Source organism: Abramis brama (genome assembly GCF_963993115.1).
Source record: "Abramis brama genome assembly, chromosome: 13".
Taxonomy (NCBI): domain Eukaryota; kingdom Metazoa; phylum Chordata; class Actinopteri; order Cypriniformes; family Leuciscidae; genus Abramis; species Abramis brama.
This window is the reverse complement of record NC_139975.1, coordinates 18,255,555-18,273,771: the sequence shown is the minus strand read 5'-3', so window position 1 is coordinate 18,273,771 and position 18,217 is coordinate 18,255,555. Positions and strand designations below refer to the sequence as shown.

At 36.3% G+C, this 18,217-nt stretch overlaps 1 protein-coding gene across 1 annotated transcript; it reads right to left on the bottom strand.

Moving 5' to 3' along the window:
* Positions 1-442: 442 nt before the first annotated feature.
* On the bottom strand, positions 443-17,692 carry LOC311095004 (large ribosomal subunit protein eL39). Its single transcript, XM_084133285.1, has 4 exons — positions 17,593-17,692; positions 15,733-15,791; positions 12,182-12,285; positions 443-7,103 (listed from the first exon to the last, which is right to left on the bottom strand). The coding sequence occupies exons 2-4, from the start codon at positions 15,733-15,735 to the stop codon at positions 7,055-7,057; spliced, it is 156 nt and encodes a 51-aa protein (XP_083989411.1). The 5' UTR covers positions 15,736-15,791; positions 17,593-17,692; the 3' UTR covers positions 443-7,054.
* Between the last annotated feature and the right edge of the window lie 525 nt (positions 17,693-18,217).

The window sequence follows — 18,217 nt, the reverse complement described above, 5'->3', positions numbered from 1 at the left end:
ACATTCCTTCGGCGGAAAATCTGTATCTTTCATACAAGTAACTATCAGTTAAGGCAAGGGGATTTTGTCTGGCTAAAAACTATTTCTCTACGAAGTGCTCGTCAAACAATTTGCGCTGAGATGTCCACCGGATTTGGAAGAAAAGGTTAAGTCATTGCAACAGACACTTGGAATAAGTTACGTCACCTATAATGTTTCTTTGCTCTCAGCTGATTGGTCAAACTTCGGTCTGAGATCTTGAATCCAGAACATAACCTGCCCGGGAGCAGGTTAGCCGTGCAGCGTAAGATACCATGGCAACGAACACCGATTAAAGCCGAGCTACTTTCATAGTACCTAAAACCCAGGGTTGGCGGAAACTAAGCTGAAACATAGCTGGCTAGCCACCTAATCCGGCTTCATGGTACAGGCCCCAGGTTGAAGCAGGATCAGAAGCGGGATCTCAATTGCAGCAGTGTTTATTTAAACAAACAAGATATTACATGGACAGGTTTCTCAGGGAACAGGAACAGAAACTAGAACAGAACAACCACGCATGTAGCAACAACGACAGACAACCAACAGACTGAAAACACTGGGCTTATATAGGGACGTCCCGCGTGACGTCACGCCATTTGGAGCAGCCATCTTGACGGAATAGAAAATGCTAAACCGCTGATGATAATACAGCTCGTCGCGAAATATTCATCTCTATCATGCCCGAGCGATGCTGTGATACCGATAGCCTGCTAAGCTTTTGTATGCTTTTAATGAAGCTCCGGTGTAACGTGATGAGAAGTGAATAAGGTAGCTGTAAATGTCACCGAACTCAGTGTCAGGAAGTTTTTCTACACATTAAATGCCTGTAAAAAGAACTTGTGGTGCTTCATATGGATCTATGATTCCTAATTCCTTTATCTTCCTCTTGTATATTTCTTTTTGTGATGACATGACGTGAAGAGTTAACGTTAGCTGACGGTGCGCTATATAATAGATAGTGGCAGTGTTCGTCTAAACCAGTGACGGCGACGCTGAAGTGTGTGAGAACAAATGAATAACATCAGTGCTAACCACGAACATTTATTTATTTGGATTAAATATTAAATTTATCATTCTGTGTCATTTTTCAATGTCAATCTTTTCACTGTTCACATGTTTATGCCCAAAATGCTATACTATTCAAAGTAGTTGACTGTAATTCTCTAATTCACAGTAATACCCTGTGTGTACATTATAAGCCTAGCTTATTTAACATCGTTACAGGCACCTCGCGAGCATTCATTCATTCAACTATTTTAAAAGACTGGAATAAACACCAGCACACACAAGCAATCTTTTTTTATAGTCAATTTAATTAAAAAATGTAAACCCAACAGGTATGAAATGTCAGAAAGAGAAAAAAAACTGTTAATGGGAAGACGAGCTGCAGCTTAGTGGATAAATTTAGCCTATTTTTATTCAGATTGCACAGTTGGAAAGAAAATATATTTATAGGAACATTTCAGCAGGCTCAAGATAATTAATACAGTGACCATTATTCATTATTTTAATCATTTCGCTGCCATAAAACATTTGATAATCCGCATTCTCATGTATGTAGGTGCGCTGAAGAATTCCGTTAAAATGGCTGACACGCGGCTAGGGGTCACGTGACTGGGAGATCCCTATACATGGGAGAACCATAGGGGAGAACTGATCAGGGAAACAAGACACAGCTGACAAGACTAACGAGGAAACAACAGGTGACACGGATGAAATAATTAAACAGACCGGGGGCACGTTCAAGTTCAAAACGGTGCGCAACGTTTTGCTACGGTTTCCGGGTTGAACGTCATGTTTCCTGGAAACGGCGTGCACCGGTGTGCAACGGGGTTTGAGATACGTTTTCTCTTGTTTGGTGGGTGTGTCAGAACTGCAGTCCAATCAGCAGCAACATGTATATATAAAGCACGCGGTATTAAAGTGAACTCGCACAATGGGCTCAAGGAAAGTAATTTACAAATGTGTTCGATGCAGCTCCACTGTCTATGTGCAGCTCGGTATACACAACAACTGAGGATATTAGAAGACATGTTTGTCATAAGTTTTATTGTAAAAATATAGGATATCAACATAGTGATGTAGTTGTTTATATTTTTAGCTTCATTGCGTGTATGACATTTGGTATAGAAATAAACAATGGTAAGTGCTTTTCCTAAAAACGAGAAAGAAAATACAGGGTATTAAAACAGTATGAACTACAAATAAAGTCAGTATGTGAGGCTAAATAGATGTGTTTTAGTCTGAATTAGGTAAGATGTGTGCTTCAGTTTCAGCAATCCCTTCACTCGATTGGGATGTTCTCTTTTGTTCTGGGCGGCAAGTGCAGTAACTGTAACATCGGGCATATTTTGTAGTATTAAACACATATTTATACCGACTTCATCAGGCTCCGAAAATTCTTCACAAAGAACACAAAGAATGGCCTTCTCAGCTGCCATAGTTACAACTAGACCCCGAAGCCGCCGCCATTTGCGCCATTTAGAATTTCAGCCGCCGCCAGCCAATAATTTCGTAAGCCAAATTGAGCCGCCATCTGATAAAGTTTGGCTGAGCCGGCTAGAATTATTTGCATCAAATAATAATTCTATCACATAGAGACATACACACACGAAATATAAACAATACACGAGATCTATTTTCTCACTGGATTCATAACAGCACAGTCTTGTGCTCGTTGCTACGATACACAGACTCACAGTGAATTGACGACCAATTAAAATTGCTCGTTTTCCTTACAGAAGAAGCGATGCATTTTTTTCTCGCACTGAGGTGAAATGGTGGAAAGAAGCAAGCAAGCATACTTTCCTAATTCCTACTTACTTTTTTTTTTAACTTAGGCCTACCCAGACTTTTGTTAAATCTTCAGGGCACGGTTGCACAAACACCTGAATCAAAGATTGATGTTATGAACCAAATATTCTGGAACGGAGATTTATAGCACTGAACGTGATATTACTGCAGTAACAAACCACCGTTTCTAATTCACGACGCATGCTTCAGTGTAAATTGAAGTGAAATGTGCAAAACTTTGTCCAAAATAATACTGATAACAGTGTGTGTTTATATTAAGGCGAGACACGGCAGGCATCGGGGGGTTTTTTTACTGGTCAATTTTGAGATTTTTGGATATTTGTCTTCTTTCAGACTTGTGGTGAAAAAAAGTCCGAAATACACATTTAGGTCTTTATTTTACTACACTTCGTCTGTTTGCGTCTGTAGATTTCTCATAAATTCAACAAAATTTTGCGTTCAAAAAAAAGTTTTAAAAAAAAAAGTTCAACATACTTCTCCGCGATCTCTGCCGTCACCCTCTCACATGCACCGTTAGGAAGCTCTCTCTCTTCTGTACAATTCTGTTGGATCCAAATATGGATCACTTGCTCCTTCAAGGTGTAATATGATAAGCTTCATCCATGATAATGCCAAGTTATCGTATACAACTTAGCCTACATACATTTAGCCTAAACACAACACATTGTAGGCTATTTGAAAATGTTTAGTAGCATACAGACTACAAAATAAATATGTACATACGTTGTGAAAGTAAAATCTGGTGTTTTCTTTATTACATTGTATTGCATTTTGTAGAAATATAGTGTAAAATATAGTGTAAGCCATGCATTGCTTGGAAATATTGAGATCTAGTAAATCAGTATAACATAGACATCTGTAGACATGAAGTGGCAGCTTCAGCCATTTGCAGCTATGAAAAGTTTGGCGGCTGCAGCAGCCATTTAGGTTTTGGCTGAGCCGGCTAGCCAGCCAATAACTTCATCAGCCAGCCATTATTCTCAAAACAAATGGCTTCGGGCTCTAGTTACAACTCTTGTGTCATCAGAACAGTGTGTTCAACGCATCACCGTTTCTGTTTAAAAAACGTTGTGCAACGTTTTGTCGGGGCTGAACGCAACCCGGGGAAAGCAGGACTAGACCAAAATCAACAGAAGACGGGAAAACGGATCACAGAAACTGAAAACACTGAAACAGATACAAAAACAACACTCAGAAACACAAAACTGTAACAGCATTAGGAGGGCCGTCCAATTTTACTTGTTATAATTAATAAAAGGTTGCCAAATTGAGTAAAATGTTTGTTCTTTCTTCCTTAAAGAATATTTATTTTTTTCCAATTGTAAATATTGCATTACGTCTCTAAGAAGGTTTTGATGAGTAGGAGGAATTTTATTTTTCCAGTTTAGTAAAATTAGACGTCTGGCTAGCAACATCACAAAACACAATAGCCTACATTAATTTGTGAGCTGTTCAAATGTATATCTGTAGGTACAACACCAAATAGTGACATTACTGGATCTGCTGGGAGTCTAACATTAAAAATTGCTGACAAAGTCTCAGTTATTTTAGACCAATAGAGGGTGATGTGGGGACAGTCCCAAAATGTATGTGACAATGAAGCAGGGGCATAGCCACAACGCTCACAAGAGGTGTCCACTCCCGGAAACATCCTGGACAGTCTTTGTTTGGAAAGGTGTAATCGGTGCAGGATTTTAAACTGCAGCAGACCGTGTCTGATACAAACTGAAGAGGAGTGGACCCGCTCTTGAGCTTCGATCCATTGGTCGTCTGTGATGTTTATTCCTAAGTCTTCACTCCAAGCATCCTTTATATGGTCAAGTGTAGTTGTACTATCTATCTGTGAAAGGTAATTATATATTCTAGAAATAGAACCTTTTTTAAGTGGGTTGTTCAATAAAACATTGTTCATAGGACATACTTCAGGCTGATTGGGAAAAGAGGGAAATGTTGCTTTAGTAAAGTTGCGCATTTGCAAGTATTTAAAAAAGTCTTTGTTATCAATATTAAATTTATGTATTAATTGTTCAAATGTTGGAAATATTTTATCAATGAAGAGGTCTTTAATTGTGTACACTCCTTTAAGGTCCCATTGTTGAAATGTTTGACCTGAAAACAGCTTATGTGCTTGATTACCAGCTATTGGTGTAAGGACTGAACATTGATTCCAATGAAAATATCTTCTAATCTGAGACCAAATTTTTAGTGAGTGGGACACAACAGGATTCTGAGCCTTAAATTTAGAAAGATCAGAGGTGTAATGTATCAATGATTTTAGTGTATTAGGAGAAAAAGCTTGATTTTCCATCTGTTCCCAATCAGGTTTGTGAGATCCATCGTCACAAGGAAAGCTGTGAAATTATAACCCTTAAGCTTTATGTTCTAAGTATTTTTAAATGCAGCCTACTTCAAATATACAAAATGTATTTCAATATATTTAACAGTGCTTCACATATATGTGAATATATTAATAAGCAGTTATTAATAGGCTATTTAAGTGTTGTTGTTTATTGGGGTCTATGGTGTTTAAACTACTGTGATGTTTTAATGTTCTTATGGATGCATTATAGGCATATTAAATGTAGTAATTGTTAACAAATGTTCAGAAATAGGTGTAATAATATACAGCACAAGGGTTTTCAACGAGGTATAAACTAGGGAGTGCTTTTTGCTCGATTTATGCCAAATCAGGCCTAGGTAGCCTACTTATAATTTTATTAAATTGAACAAGCACAACATTCAGTATTCAATCAAATATTCTTAAAGATTTATTATTAATAATAATGTTATTTCAACATAATATCTCATTATTCCAAGATAATAGGTGCAACAAAGATGTAGATCCGGTGACATGCGTGCATTGATTTTTATTAATAAACTAGTGTTTTTTGCGTATGAACGTGCCTATAGAGAAATGCACATAATGTATTACATAATTATAGAGAGTAGCCTATTTCTTTTCGTTTTGAATTGTTTCGCTTAAAGACATTTCAAGCTTTCTATATTTCTCATGTCTGTGAAGCATACGCTGAGTTTTGGTTTATTTATGATGAGATGCGCGCAGATCACATGCAAGTGACCGGCGCCTCCATGTCCTGATTATATTGTCTGCTATATTTGCTTCTTATTTATTAAATCCAGGCAATTTGCTTGATGAAAAATTGATTAAAATTAAGATACAATTTATACAAAACGAAATTCACTTTAAAGAAAGTTTTTCTATAAAACAAAACTTGATGAAGTGGTCAAAATCATGTATGATCTCCCGATATATTGCGCATATCTTAATCATGCTGTTCACTTTTCATAATCAACATAGATGGAAAAAAAAATAACATCATAATATTTTAACAAATATGAAAATAAATTCACTTATTTAATGGCTACAACACGTATAGTTGGCCCATACAGACTCTCTATTTGTACAAATTGCTGCACATTAATTCTAAATTTTGCACACAAGTTGAAAGGCATTTGTTTGTGCATAGTAAAACATATCTGAAACATTTATTAAGTTCACAGATAATTGTGCGTGTATTTCTTAATAATTATGCTAAAATCATAATAAAATAGGCTTAAATCAGATGGGCCCAGAATATGAACGCAATGTGTTAATTACACGGGCATTTTCCTCCCATAGAAAACCATTATAAGAATGCAGATTAGAATGTCCGTAATAACAAGATATTATGTCGAAATAACAGATATTATGTCGAAATAATGAGGTATTATGTCGAAATAATGACTTCTTATGTCGAAATAACGAGATATTATGTCCAAATAACATATTATGTCGAAATAACGAGATATTATGTCGAAATAATGACTTATGTTGAAATAACGAGATATTATGTTGAAATAACGACTTAATATCTCGAAATAACAAGATGCTTACATGCTTACAAATAATGTATTTCTGGGATGTGCAGTGACATGTGCGTCTATTTTTGTGCTAAATGAAGGCTATGACGGGCCGACTTGATTTAGCCTAAAAAACAACGTCTTAATGACGTCCGGTGCTGGGTGGACCTCCATCTGGGGTTCCATACAGGGTTCTCTTTAAAGCTTGCAGGACAACTTGGTTGGCATTGCCTTTTCAGCGTGAGAAATACATGGTGTGGCGTGTGAGCATGTGAACTGCGTGTGCCTCACAGCCGATGCGTGAGACTAGAGAACCCTGTATGGAACAACAGATGGAGGGGGATGCTGAAGTAAAGCTTGTTTACAAGCCCAGCTTGGTCCTTCTCCAGTGTCTCCTCTTGGAGTTGTATCTGCAAAAAGATTAGCAAATGTAAAGCATCACACAGGATTGCAGCCATTAAAATGAATTACACTAGAATCCTAAGGTTTTTCTAGTAAACTGCACTGCTCTAAAACTAAGAATTGTGTGGCTCAGAAAACCACGAATAAGATGTTTTAAAGTATAAAGAGTAGCAAACTTAACGAACCAAGCAAATGTAAGTTTAAACAGTCACAAAATTAAGTCACTACCTGTATCACTTAAATGCATTGTTAAAGAGGTCATATAATGCCATTTTTGTACAAGCTAATATGATTCTTTAGGGTCTAAATTAAAAGTTTGTAATATACTTTAATTAAAAATTCTCATTAGTATTGTAAGAAAACACTCATTTTACCTGGTCAAAACCAGCTCTGTTTTCAGCACGCCGTTTAAGTGCATGTGTCTTTAAATGATAATGAGCTTTGCTCACTGCGCCCCTCTGTTCTGTGCGTACCGTACACCGTTTGCATATGGAGGACCAGGGGCCTCATGTACAAAGACTTGCGTTGAATTCATACTAAAACATTGCGTACGGACAAAGCTATAAATGTGCATACGCACAAAAAAAACAAGATGTATGAATCTCTGCATACGAAGGATCCCACGCATATTCTCTTTGTACATCCCAGTTAACGTAAAATTGAGCGCACATACACGAGCACAACGCCCCACCCAGGTCTCCTCCCTTAATTCAATTAATTTAAATATGGTAATGAGTCCACTTTGGCAAAAGAAAGCAGCAAGAAACGAAACTTTACAGAAAGTGAATTGGAGGTGCTACTATCGGAGGTAGAAACGAAAAAATATATTTTATTTGGAACTTTGTCCTCCGGAATTAATAACAAAAGGAAAAAATATGAGTGGGAGAGTTTGGCTAATGCTGTCAATGCAGTGGGATCTGAAAGTCGCACTGTAGAGTAGACTGAGTACAGTTGAGACACTTTTTGCGTTTTGATTTTTCACACAAAAATAGACACTGAAAAGATGTGAATTTGACACGCCACATGACATTTCATTAGCTTGTAGACTAAGATATCAATCAATAATACCCACAAGTAGCTTATATTTTCCACAATTAGCTCATAAAAATAAAGTGCTTTTTGTCTCAACTTTGTCTCAACTTTACCCATATGTGGTACAGTTGAGACAGTGCATGGTACAGTTGAGATACCCATTTTTAATGATGTGAAGGTAACTAACCATTCATTGTAAATATAAAAAATAAAGACAAATAAAGAAAATAACAATTGGGCAACATTTTTGTTTATTCATCCATTTATATTCATTCATTTTATTTAAATTACCACTGGTTAAAATGTAGGCTATAAAGCAGGAACAAGATATGTAACAATATTTATTAATAATACACAGTTTAAATATCACAAATATCAAATTTTATTTTCATTTGCGTCCTATGCTGGCTAATTACGGCGTTTAAACGGTTATCATAACGCTGAACAACTAAACAATGTGTTTCCTAATAGAACTCTATCGGGGGTACAGTAGATATGTGTCTCAACTATCCCCCGCTGGCCACCTCGCACATTTCTCTAGATTTTGCAATTACCTTGCATGACACAATACCATGAAATATGCCAGTTTTTAGGGCACAGAATAACGTTTGTGGTGATACCAGTTACGTTTAACAGTCACATAAGGATAATAAGCTATTCATTGTGGAGAGTGCATGGTGAAGTGAACGTCATATCTTAGAAAAAAAAACTTTTCCCGATATCTTCGGATCGGAGATGCATCCGTTGTTCAAATTTCCCACGATCAAAGAAAGAGGACACTAATACGCACGTGCACAGCATAAATCACAACTTGTGCTTGCTGCGAACGCAAGTTATTTAAGGTGTCTTAACTGTACACATGTCTCAACTGTACACAGTCTACCCTAAATGACCTTAAAAAGAAATGGTCTGATATAAAGGTGGACATTAAACCAAAGCTGTCATTGCCATAGACTAAGGGTTGTATCAATTTGCATATGCTTTTATATGTTCTTACTTAATTGCATAATTGATAGAATATTCCCATAAGGCTTGTGTGACAATATATGTCAATTATTTTATAAATTGCAAATTAATAGCAATGCTTCCCACAGGTGGTGGTGCGATAGACTTGTAGAACAATTCATTGTGTAATGTAATTGTGTAACTGTAAGAGTCGCCAACGGACAAAAACAATGAGAAATGTACGTACGCCAGTCATGAAATTGGCGTGGAGGAACGCACATTCTCGCGTTAATTTCACTGTTAGTACATACGACCGTGAGCGTGAATGCTGGCGTACGCAAAGTTTTTGTGCGTACGCAAGATTAATACATGAGGCCCCAGGAGTGCCACTTAAAAATAAAATGAAGAATCAATTTATCAATTTAATAATTCAAACATAAAAATGTATATAAATAAATCAGTTTTAAATGGACAAATTAATAGACATTAATAGACATTTTTAAAGTTGTTTATTTTATTCATGTTTTAAAATGTATTTTAATAAAACCATAAAACAATAAATAAATAAAAACATTTTAAATGTATGGCATTTATACATATGGCTCTGACCGTTTGTAACACAATAACACAATAACCATAACGCGTTGTTCATTATAAACGTGGGATTATTGAGAACGTCGTACATAGAAAACATGCCGTAATGTAGCCTGAGTGTAAACAGCCACATTCATCGTGAAGCGTGCAGCAAGCGATTTGCAAAGATTAATATAAATATTAATATAAAGGGCTGCCAACTCTCACGCATTGAGCGTGAGACTCACGCAATTGACACTTTTCACACGCTCTCATGCCACACATCCATTTTCTCACGCACAGAAAAATTGCAGAGCAAAGAGGTACTTTTAATATTAAACTAATTCTCAGCTCTTAGATTCCGTCAATTTTATTACGAAATTCAGACAAAAATACGTTTGGCGCTTGTAAATGTGACGTGACAGATCGCTGAGCGTCTCAGTTCAAGTGCACGTGAACCGATTATCTGTTACTTATTTATTTAAAGATGCAGTACAACTTACCGAATATACATAATATCGACCAATTAGTGTTTTTCAACCACGGAAAGAGGTCAATATAACAGCAGGAGAACAATTATGTCACATAATTTTACATTTACTTTAGGAAAGCCATTTAATGACCATAGCATATGTTAATTGAATAGAAAAAATAGCTAGAGAGGAGATTTTGCTGAGCACTATATTACATATTTATTATATTTTTTACTTATGTCATTAAATAATTGTTATTATAACAAAAACTGCATTATATTTAATTTAATTTATTTTTAACCTTTACCAGCAGATTGGGCCTTCTATGCTTAAAGGTGAGATTATTTTTTTTTAAATAAAATTTAAAATAAACATGTCCAAATGAGTCAATATTGAATCAAAATCGGAATCAAATCACAAGAATGGAATTGAAATCTTGAAATTTTTGTCAAGCAATAATAAAAACTGTATCCTACCAGTCATTGTACAATGTAAACATTGTAACATGTTGTCACTAAACTTCATAAAATTCTATTTAGTTACCAAATGTTTTGACAATCACAATTACACTTATTGTGATGCAATATTTGTTTTTAATTCTGACTTTATATCTCACAATTGCGAGTTTACATCTCGCAATTCTGACTTTATTTCTCAGAATTGCGAGATATAAAGTCAGAATTGCGAGATATAAAGTCAGAATTGCGTGATATAAAGTCGCAATTGCGAGAAAAAAAGTCAGAATTCTGACTTTATAAGACGCAATTGCGACTTTATTTCACGCAATCCTGCCTTTATATCTCGCAATTCTGACTTTATATCTCGCAATTCTGACTTTATATCTCGCAATTGTGAGATATTAAGTCAGAATTATCTTAAAATGTTTTATTCTGTGGTGGAAACAAGCTTCTATAGCAGACCTAGCAGCTAAACTAATTATTCAAAGCTAGCATAACAACCTACTTGTCCAGTCAGTGATTACGAAAGATAACCAGGACTTAATTCAAGTCTGTGAGTTGATTAAAGTGAATGTAATTTGAGCATGAATGAGTAGGCTATACATGAGCACTTGGTAAGCTATCTAGGAAGCTAATATTATTTTTCTTAATTTAGAATCCTGCATCATGGAGAGAAAAAGAGGAAAAAGAACTTGTAACTTTGTTGCTCCAGAGTTAGAGGTTTACCTGTTAGATTATAGCCACTTCTCCAGACACCACTACAATACTGGGCCTAGCCCAAACCATGAAAAACATCCCAAGACCATTATCCCACCTTCAACATTGGTCCATATAATTTTGCCTACAGTATAGTGTGGCAAGGTAGTCTTCAGAATTTTTAATCATTTAATAATTAAATTTTAGGGGACCCCCCCAAGAGTCCTAAGTCATTTCGAACCCTGAGCGTATCAACAATGACCGCGCTGGTCGCGCGGACTATGATTGACAGCTCGCTCACGAGGGAGGGCGGGTCTGTGTTGAAACGCTGCTGTCAATCAACAATCGTGGAAGGGGCGTCGATTTTATGACGTCACAAAATCGAACAGCTTGATTTGAGATGGGGGAAAACATATAAGGTGGATGTAAATCCACTGGATGGATTTTTATCATTTTATGATGGTTGTGTACAGGCACTGCCGACACACATTTCAGTACAATCAACTTGTAAAAGTGCATGTACCATTACATGACCCCTTTAACATTATAGCAGCAACAAAAGTACTGATAACAAGCAAGCCAAAGTTGCTTGATATGCATATACATTTCTAATGAGGACATTAATCTTTAACTTTAATTTTTTTAATAATCCTATGAAATGTCTCCACAACAAAGCATTCACACGTCATATGGGAGATGACAGTACTCATGACTCTACTGCAGATGATGCTCTCAGCAGGATAATGGCAGTACTCCCACAAAATTGAGCACTGTAATTGCGTCCTGCTTTCGTTTGGCTACTATAAACTACAGGACAAGAAAACCAAAGGGCTAGCACTTTGAGACTGCAGTTACAGGTGTAGTTTAGCAGCGGCAAATAAATCCTACAGCACAACCATGTCAACATACCGGATCTTGTTGCCAGTTTTCATCCTAATCCACTGTGGAATCGGCCTGTTCTGTTTCTGCTTCTTGGCGAGGAAGCGTTTGATTCTGAAGGTCTTGTGTGACGCCTGAAACAAAAATGTGAAGCACACATGGTTAGGCAATCTGCGGTGGTTTTAGTTAGTCATCCCACAAAACATCGTCGGTGAGATATTTCATTGTTGATCGAACAGTAATCTGTTTAATATTAAACACCACCAACTAAGAACTTCAACTTTCACAGAAAAATGAAGAGATGTGCAGGAAAACAATTACTTGTTGGACGATGTTTTATGCAGAGACAACAAATAAAGATATAAAGAATAGATGGTAGGCTACTGGCGTCTTTATTCCATGTGGCACACAAAACATGTCTCCAAAACATGTCTCCATGGGAATCGTAAGAAATTTTCCGGTTCCGCCAAACGATTCCGGTTCCGGTTCCCATTCAATAAAAAATATTAAAACAACTAATAAAAAATAGTAAGGGAAAAATCCACAATCCTTTTTGTTTTTATTTCTTATACTTTTCAAATGGTAATGTCAACAAATTCAACATATTGTTATGCATTTTTTGCAAAAAAAATATTAGTTTTTCTGAAGGAAAATAAATGTCTGCATTCTCTAGAATAATTTGGGACCTCTCCTATAGCTTATTGTATATCCAGCAGTGGAGAATACCCTCTCAGAAGGGGTAGAATATGCTTGAATGTAAGATGTGTGTAGAACAGATTATTTTTAAAATCGTTTTGAATGATTGATTCATAAAGACTTGTTTCATTACTGGATAAATCAGCGCTCTAGCAGTTAATAAACAGAACTGCATGCGTCTTGCGGAAGTACATTGTTGCCGGAGCTACTTCTCTCTATGTCTATGACGAGTCACGCAGGCACTGGGCTACTCCGCAGCGGCTGCTAAAGTATAGTCCGAGTAAAAACGCTTATTGCAGGCTTAACGTAGTAATTCTGGATAAGACAAAAACACGGTTTGAAAAAAAGGCATTCATGATGCACTCGCTCATTGTATACATTTTGTAAATTCTGAACACAAAAAAGTTACGGACTGCGTCTTTATGGATGTTTTGAAGCATCAGATCAGATGTAATCGACACACTCGTTATTTGAAGGCAGCGACTTTCAAAAGGTGATTTACTCTATTTTGGTTGCTACCGTAGACATCAGTTTATACTCGAATTATAAACTTTTATCTCAGTACTTCTGTGATCATTTGAATATTTGTAACAGAAATATCGATACTGTGTGATTGTAAAGCTGTTTCATATTGACAACTCTCTGGGTCAACAACAGCGCAAACAGATTTGAATGTTCGGGGTGAGGTTTTTGTAATTTAGGAATAAGATCGCGTGGGTGTTTGAATCGAGATCTTTTACAGATTAACTTAATCGTGCAGCTCTACTCTCTCTCTCTCTCTGCGTTGATATCTGACGCAAAACGTATTTGAGTAGCGCGAGGGCTTTTCAGTGCATTCATTACTATTTTAATAAGAGGTGAGACGTCGCTATTAAAGGATAAGCTCACAGCACTTCGCCCACACAGCGCACCAGAACCGTTTTCGGAACCGAAACTTAGGAATTTCGCACGGTTCCGGTATTTTTTCAAAAACACTACCGGTTCTCGGTTCCCAACCCTATTCTTCAGTGATGTCAATAAGGTTATTAAAAGATGTAAAGATCAACACTGAAATCTCATTCCAAAATGGTACTGTAAAGAGACATTTAAAAAACAAATGAATCACTGATTCATTTTCAGATCCACAAAAAGAGCATTCTGGGTGAATATCCATAAATTTAGATAAAAATAACTTGCAGGGGTAAAAATTATGAAGGATTTTAAGGTGGATTTCTTTGACTTTGGTATCACAAACTTATTGTGAATAGACCATATGTTAGATAAAGATAAAGAAGGATATATCCATTTCCATGAAGACACTGCTTTAGGAGAAATACTACTTGTAGAGAGTAATATTATTGCATTTTTTATCTAACAAATCAATACCATATATCATTAATCGAGGAATGTCTTCCTTTAAAGGAGAGTATTGTAAGGATGATTTGATAAGCTGTAGAAGTTTAGGCGAAATACCACTGATTATTCTCAAAAATTCTCTTTGAGTAATATTAATACTGTTTTCCTTACTAAATTTTTCATAACTAATCAGAGTCCCATCCGTGTTTATAAATTTTGAAATACATATTATATTCTTTTCTACACATTCTTTATTAAATACCGTCCTGTTTTTATATAGGATATATTGATTATTCCATACAATGCATTTGTGAGGTGAAAAATTGTGTTTAAAAGCCAGTTTCCAAGAATCCAGTGCTTGCTTGTGAAAATCTGATAAATGAATAGTAGTAACTTATTACATTTAAAATTACAACTTAGCAAAAACTTTAAACCACCACAGCGGTTAAATAATAAATTTGGAATGAAAAACCAGGGAGCATTTCCTCCAAACATACATCGTTTGACCCAGTTGATTTTAAAAACCTTATTGAGAGTTCAAATCAATAGCATTAAAGCCTCCCTCAGCATGGTCCCTAATCATTGTTTTCCTTTTGATGTATTCAGTCTTGTTTTTCCAAATGAATTTAAATAAGAGAGAGTTAATTGACGTTGCTGTTCTTTTGTCCACATATAACGATAAAGCCGGATACACCAATCTTATAGTGTATAGTTGTATAGTTAAGTCCCTTTGAAGCCATCTGTTAAAAATGTTTTTTTTGTTTTCTGTAGCTTAGGGGTAAAGTTTCCTCTTTCCTTCACTGATTTTTTTAATTGTTATGCCGAGATATTTCACTGACTGGTTGACCTTAATACCATTGATAACAGTTTTGTTAGAGTCATGAACAGGAAGTATTTCACTCTTGTCTGTGTTGATTAGGAGGCCTGAAGCTTTTGAAAAAAGATCCAGTCCTTTCAAAACACTCAAAACCTGCTTTTCATCTTTAAGAAAAATACAAGTGTCATCTGCTAACTGAGATGTTAAAATAACATCACATATTCTTAAACCCTCAACATTGATACAATTTACAGTATAAGATTCAATTATTCTGCTGCAATTAAGAACCAAAGGGGGGAAATCGCGCAACTTGTCGAATACCTCTACTAAGTACGAAACGCTTAGATGTACCTTAAGGGAAACACTACTGTTTATTCCTCTATATATAGTTCTGACCATATTCTTAAATTTAAATCCAAATTTATCTAAGGCTGAATATATAAATTCATGTTCAATAGAGTCAAATGCCTTATAGAAGTCTAGGAACAGAATAATGGCTCCTTCAATAAGATCAGAGTAGTCCATCATATCTAATATGAGAGGTATATTATTAGAAATATGTCTACCCTTAATAAAGCCTGTTGAGCCTCATTGAAATCACCACCCGTAATCAAAAAAGCAGATGGGAATATACATTTTAACTGTGAGAACTTATTTGATAAATCTTGCAAAAGGGCATTATCTACAGAATTATTGTAACCATACACATTTACTAGAATAAACAAGAAATCACCATTTCTGTTTCTGCTTCTTGTCGAGGAAGCGCTTGATTCTGAAGGTCTTATGTGACGCCTGAAATACAAATGTGAAGCACACATGGTTAGGCAATCTGCGGTCAGTGCGGTGGTTTAAGTGAGCCTTTTTTTACAGTCTATGGTTCACACCGCCGCCGACTTGAGCTGCAAAGAAGCTCTGTCCGCCCTGTCAAGGACGCTTGTCAAAAAGTACGAGGAAGCTTGTTGACGCTTTGGCCGCTCTGACGTAGCAGCAATCTATGTTCGATCATGGGAGAAGAGAAGTGTCACACCATGAAAAGTAAACAGAATAAACAAGCAATACATTGACACTAGAAATATTTTGACAGCATTTGTATAACCGTTTTGGTCACATTATTATTTATTATTATTAATAGTGAGTGCGCGCGCGCGGCCGGGGCTCTCTCTCTCTCTCTCTGCTCGTTATTATATATGCCCTGTCAAGCGCGCCCTGTTAAACTGGTCAGGACTTAAAAACACATGCAAATGATAAACTTTCACTCTATGATGGTTAAACTGTACAATTAATCCGATAATGATAGGAAACCCAGCAACGGCGATGATCAGCTTCTCCTCCGTTTTCTCGGAACTAATTGGTATGAACGAAAGTTTACATCGTATGTTTCTCCGGAATCAACCAGCGCGAAGGACGTCTATATTCCGATTGGTTGCTGGCGTTTGCCGCTGCTTGCTGCTGAACCGCGTCATAGCTCATTACCATAAAGTTGAGCTACTTTCAACTTTCAGACTGAAGCTCAAAACGCGACGCCGATGGATTTGACGCTCCTTGCAGCTGAGAGAAGCCAGCTTCCATTGAAAATGAATGACTTCCGGTAACTTTGGAAGCTCAAGTCGGCGGCGGTGTGAACGTACAGTAAGTCATCCCACAAAACATCGTCGGTGAGATATTTCATTATTTATCGAACAGTAATCTGTTTAATATTAAACACCACCAACTAAGAACTTCATCTTTCACAGAAAAATGAAGAGATGCGCAGGAAAACAATAGGCCTTTTTCACGGAAGTTAGAACGCACATCCGGTTCAGCGTTGTTGTGTAAAGCGACTTCCGGTCGAAACAACAATGGCTGAAGCAACAACTCCTCTTCCAGGTATGTTTATGCATTTCTGAAAACAAATTATGAAGCTACTTTCCCGTCATATTTTATTAAATCTATTATTGAAGCCTTTACATTTATGTCCTTTCACTTTCAAGTCATAATATAATTTTAGTTAATGTTGACACAAATTAAATTACTGTTCCAGGAAGATATCACCATACTTTATTTCTCCAAATAATGCTCACTAACTATTCCACCACACAAAGGACTGTTTATAAGGTGACAATCCGTTATACATTTGAAGATTGTAGGCTGTAGGCTATCTTGAAGATTTTTGTATTGTATCTTCTGTTATCTTATAGTATATTATATATATATATATATATATATATATATATATATATATATATATATATATATATATATATACAAACTTAGTAGGCTACTGCCAGTAGCGGCAGTGTAATTAGCATCGGCTACAAACAAACGTGCTACTTCTAGCGATCTTAAACGTCAGGACCTCTACGTGTCAAATAGCATGCATCCACTTCTTTGTCAGACAGTCATCGCTTGGAAAAACATTAAAACTCAAATATGGTTGTCACTGATTATTATTTGTGCAATGAGGGATGCTACAGTGACACCTCGATGTTGCTTCAGCCATTGTTGTTTCGACCGGAAGTCGCTTTACACAACAAACGCTGAACCGGATGTGCGTTCTAACTTCCGTGAAAAAGGCCTATTACTTGTTGGACGATGTTTTATTATTCTCACTTACTATTTCAGATACCGCTATCCGTTCACCACTATGGCGGCAGTCGAAGAGAAAGGAACCAGAGAATGTCTAATATGGCGAGAAGTTTCACTCTTCTTCTTCTTTCGTTTTTTGGCGCATTGCATTCTCAGTGCATACCGCCACCTACCTTTGCTGTTATGCAGTCATGATTTCTTATGATCAGTTTTTCCTTTTTTTCTTTTTTCTTTTCTTTTTCTTTTTCTTTTTTCATTCTCACTTGCCTCTTCCTCACATATTAATCCTTATATATAATTATTTGATGCTCCATCTCATTCCATCTCCCATATCCGATCTGGTGCTGCGTGTTCAGCTCCTCCAGACCGGCCTATGAAATCTGGAATAGACCAAAGCATATTTATATTAAATCCTTTCACTTAAACCTGTAGTATATATGTATTCTATTAACATTCTGTATCCTACTCTATCTCTATTAAAATCATAACATAACAAATATGCCAAATCCTTATTAACCTTCCCTCTTTCGTTTAAATATGATATCAACTCCTTCCTTTCCTCATCATACCTTTTACAATCGTATATCACATGTTCTACTGTTTCTTTCTCCCCACAATTCTCACATAAACCAGTCTCATGAACTCCAATTATA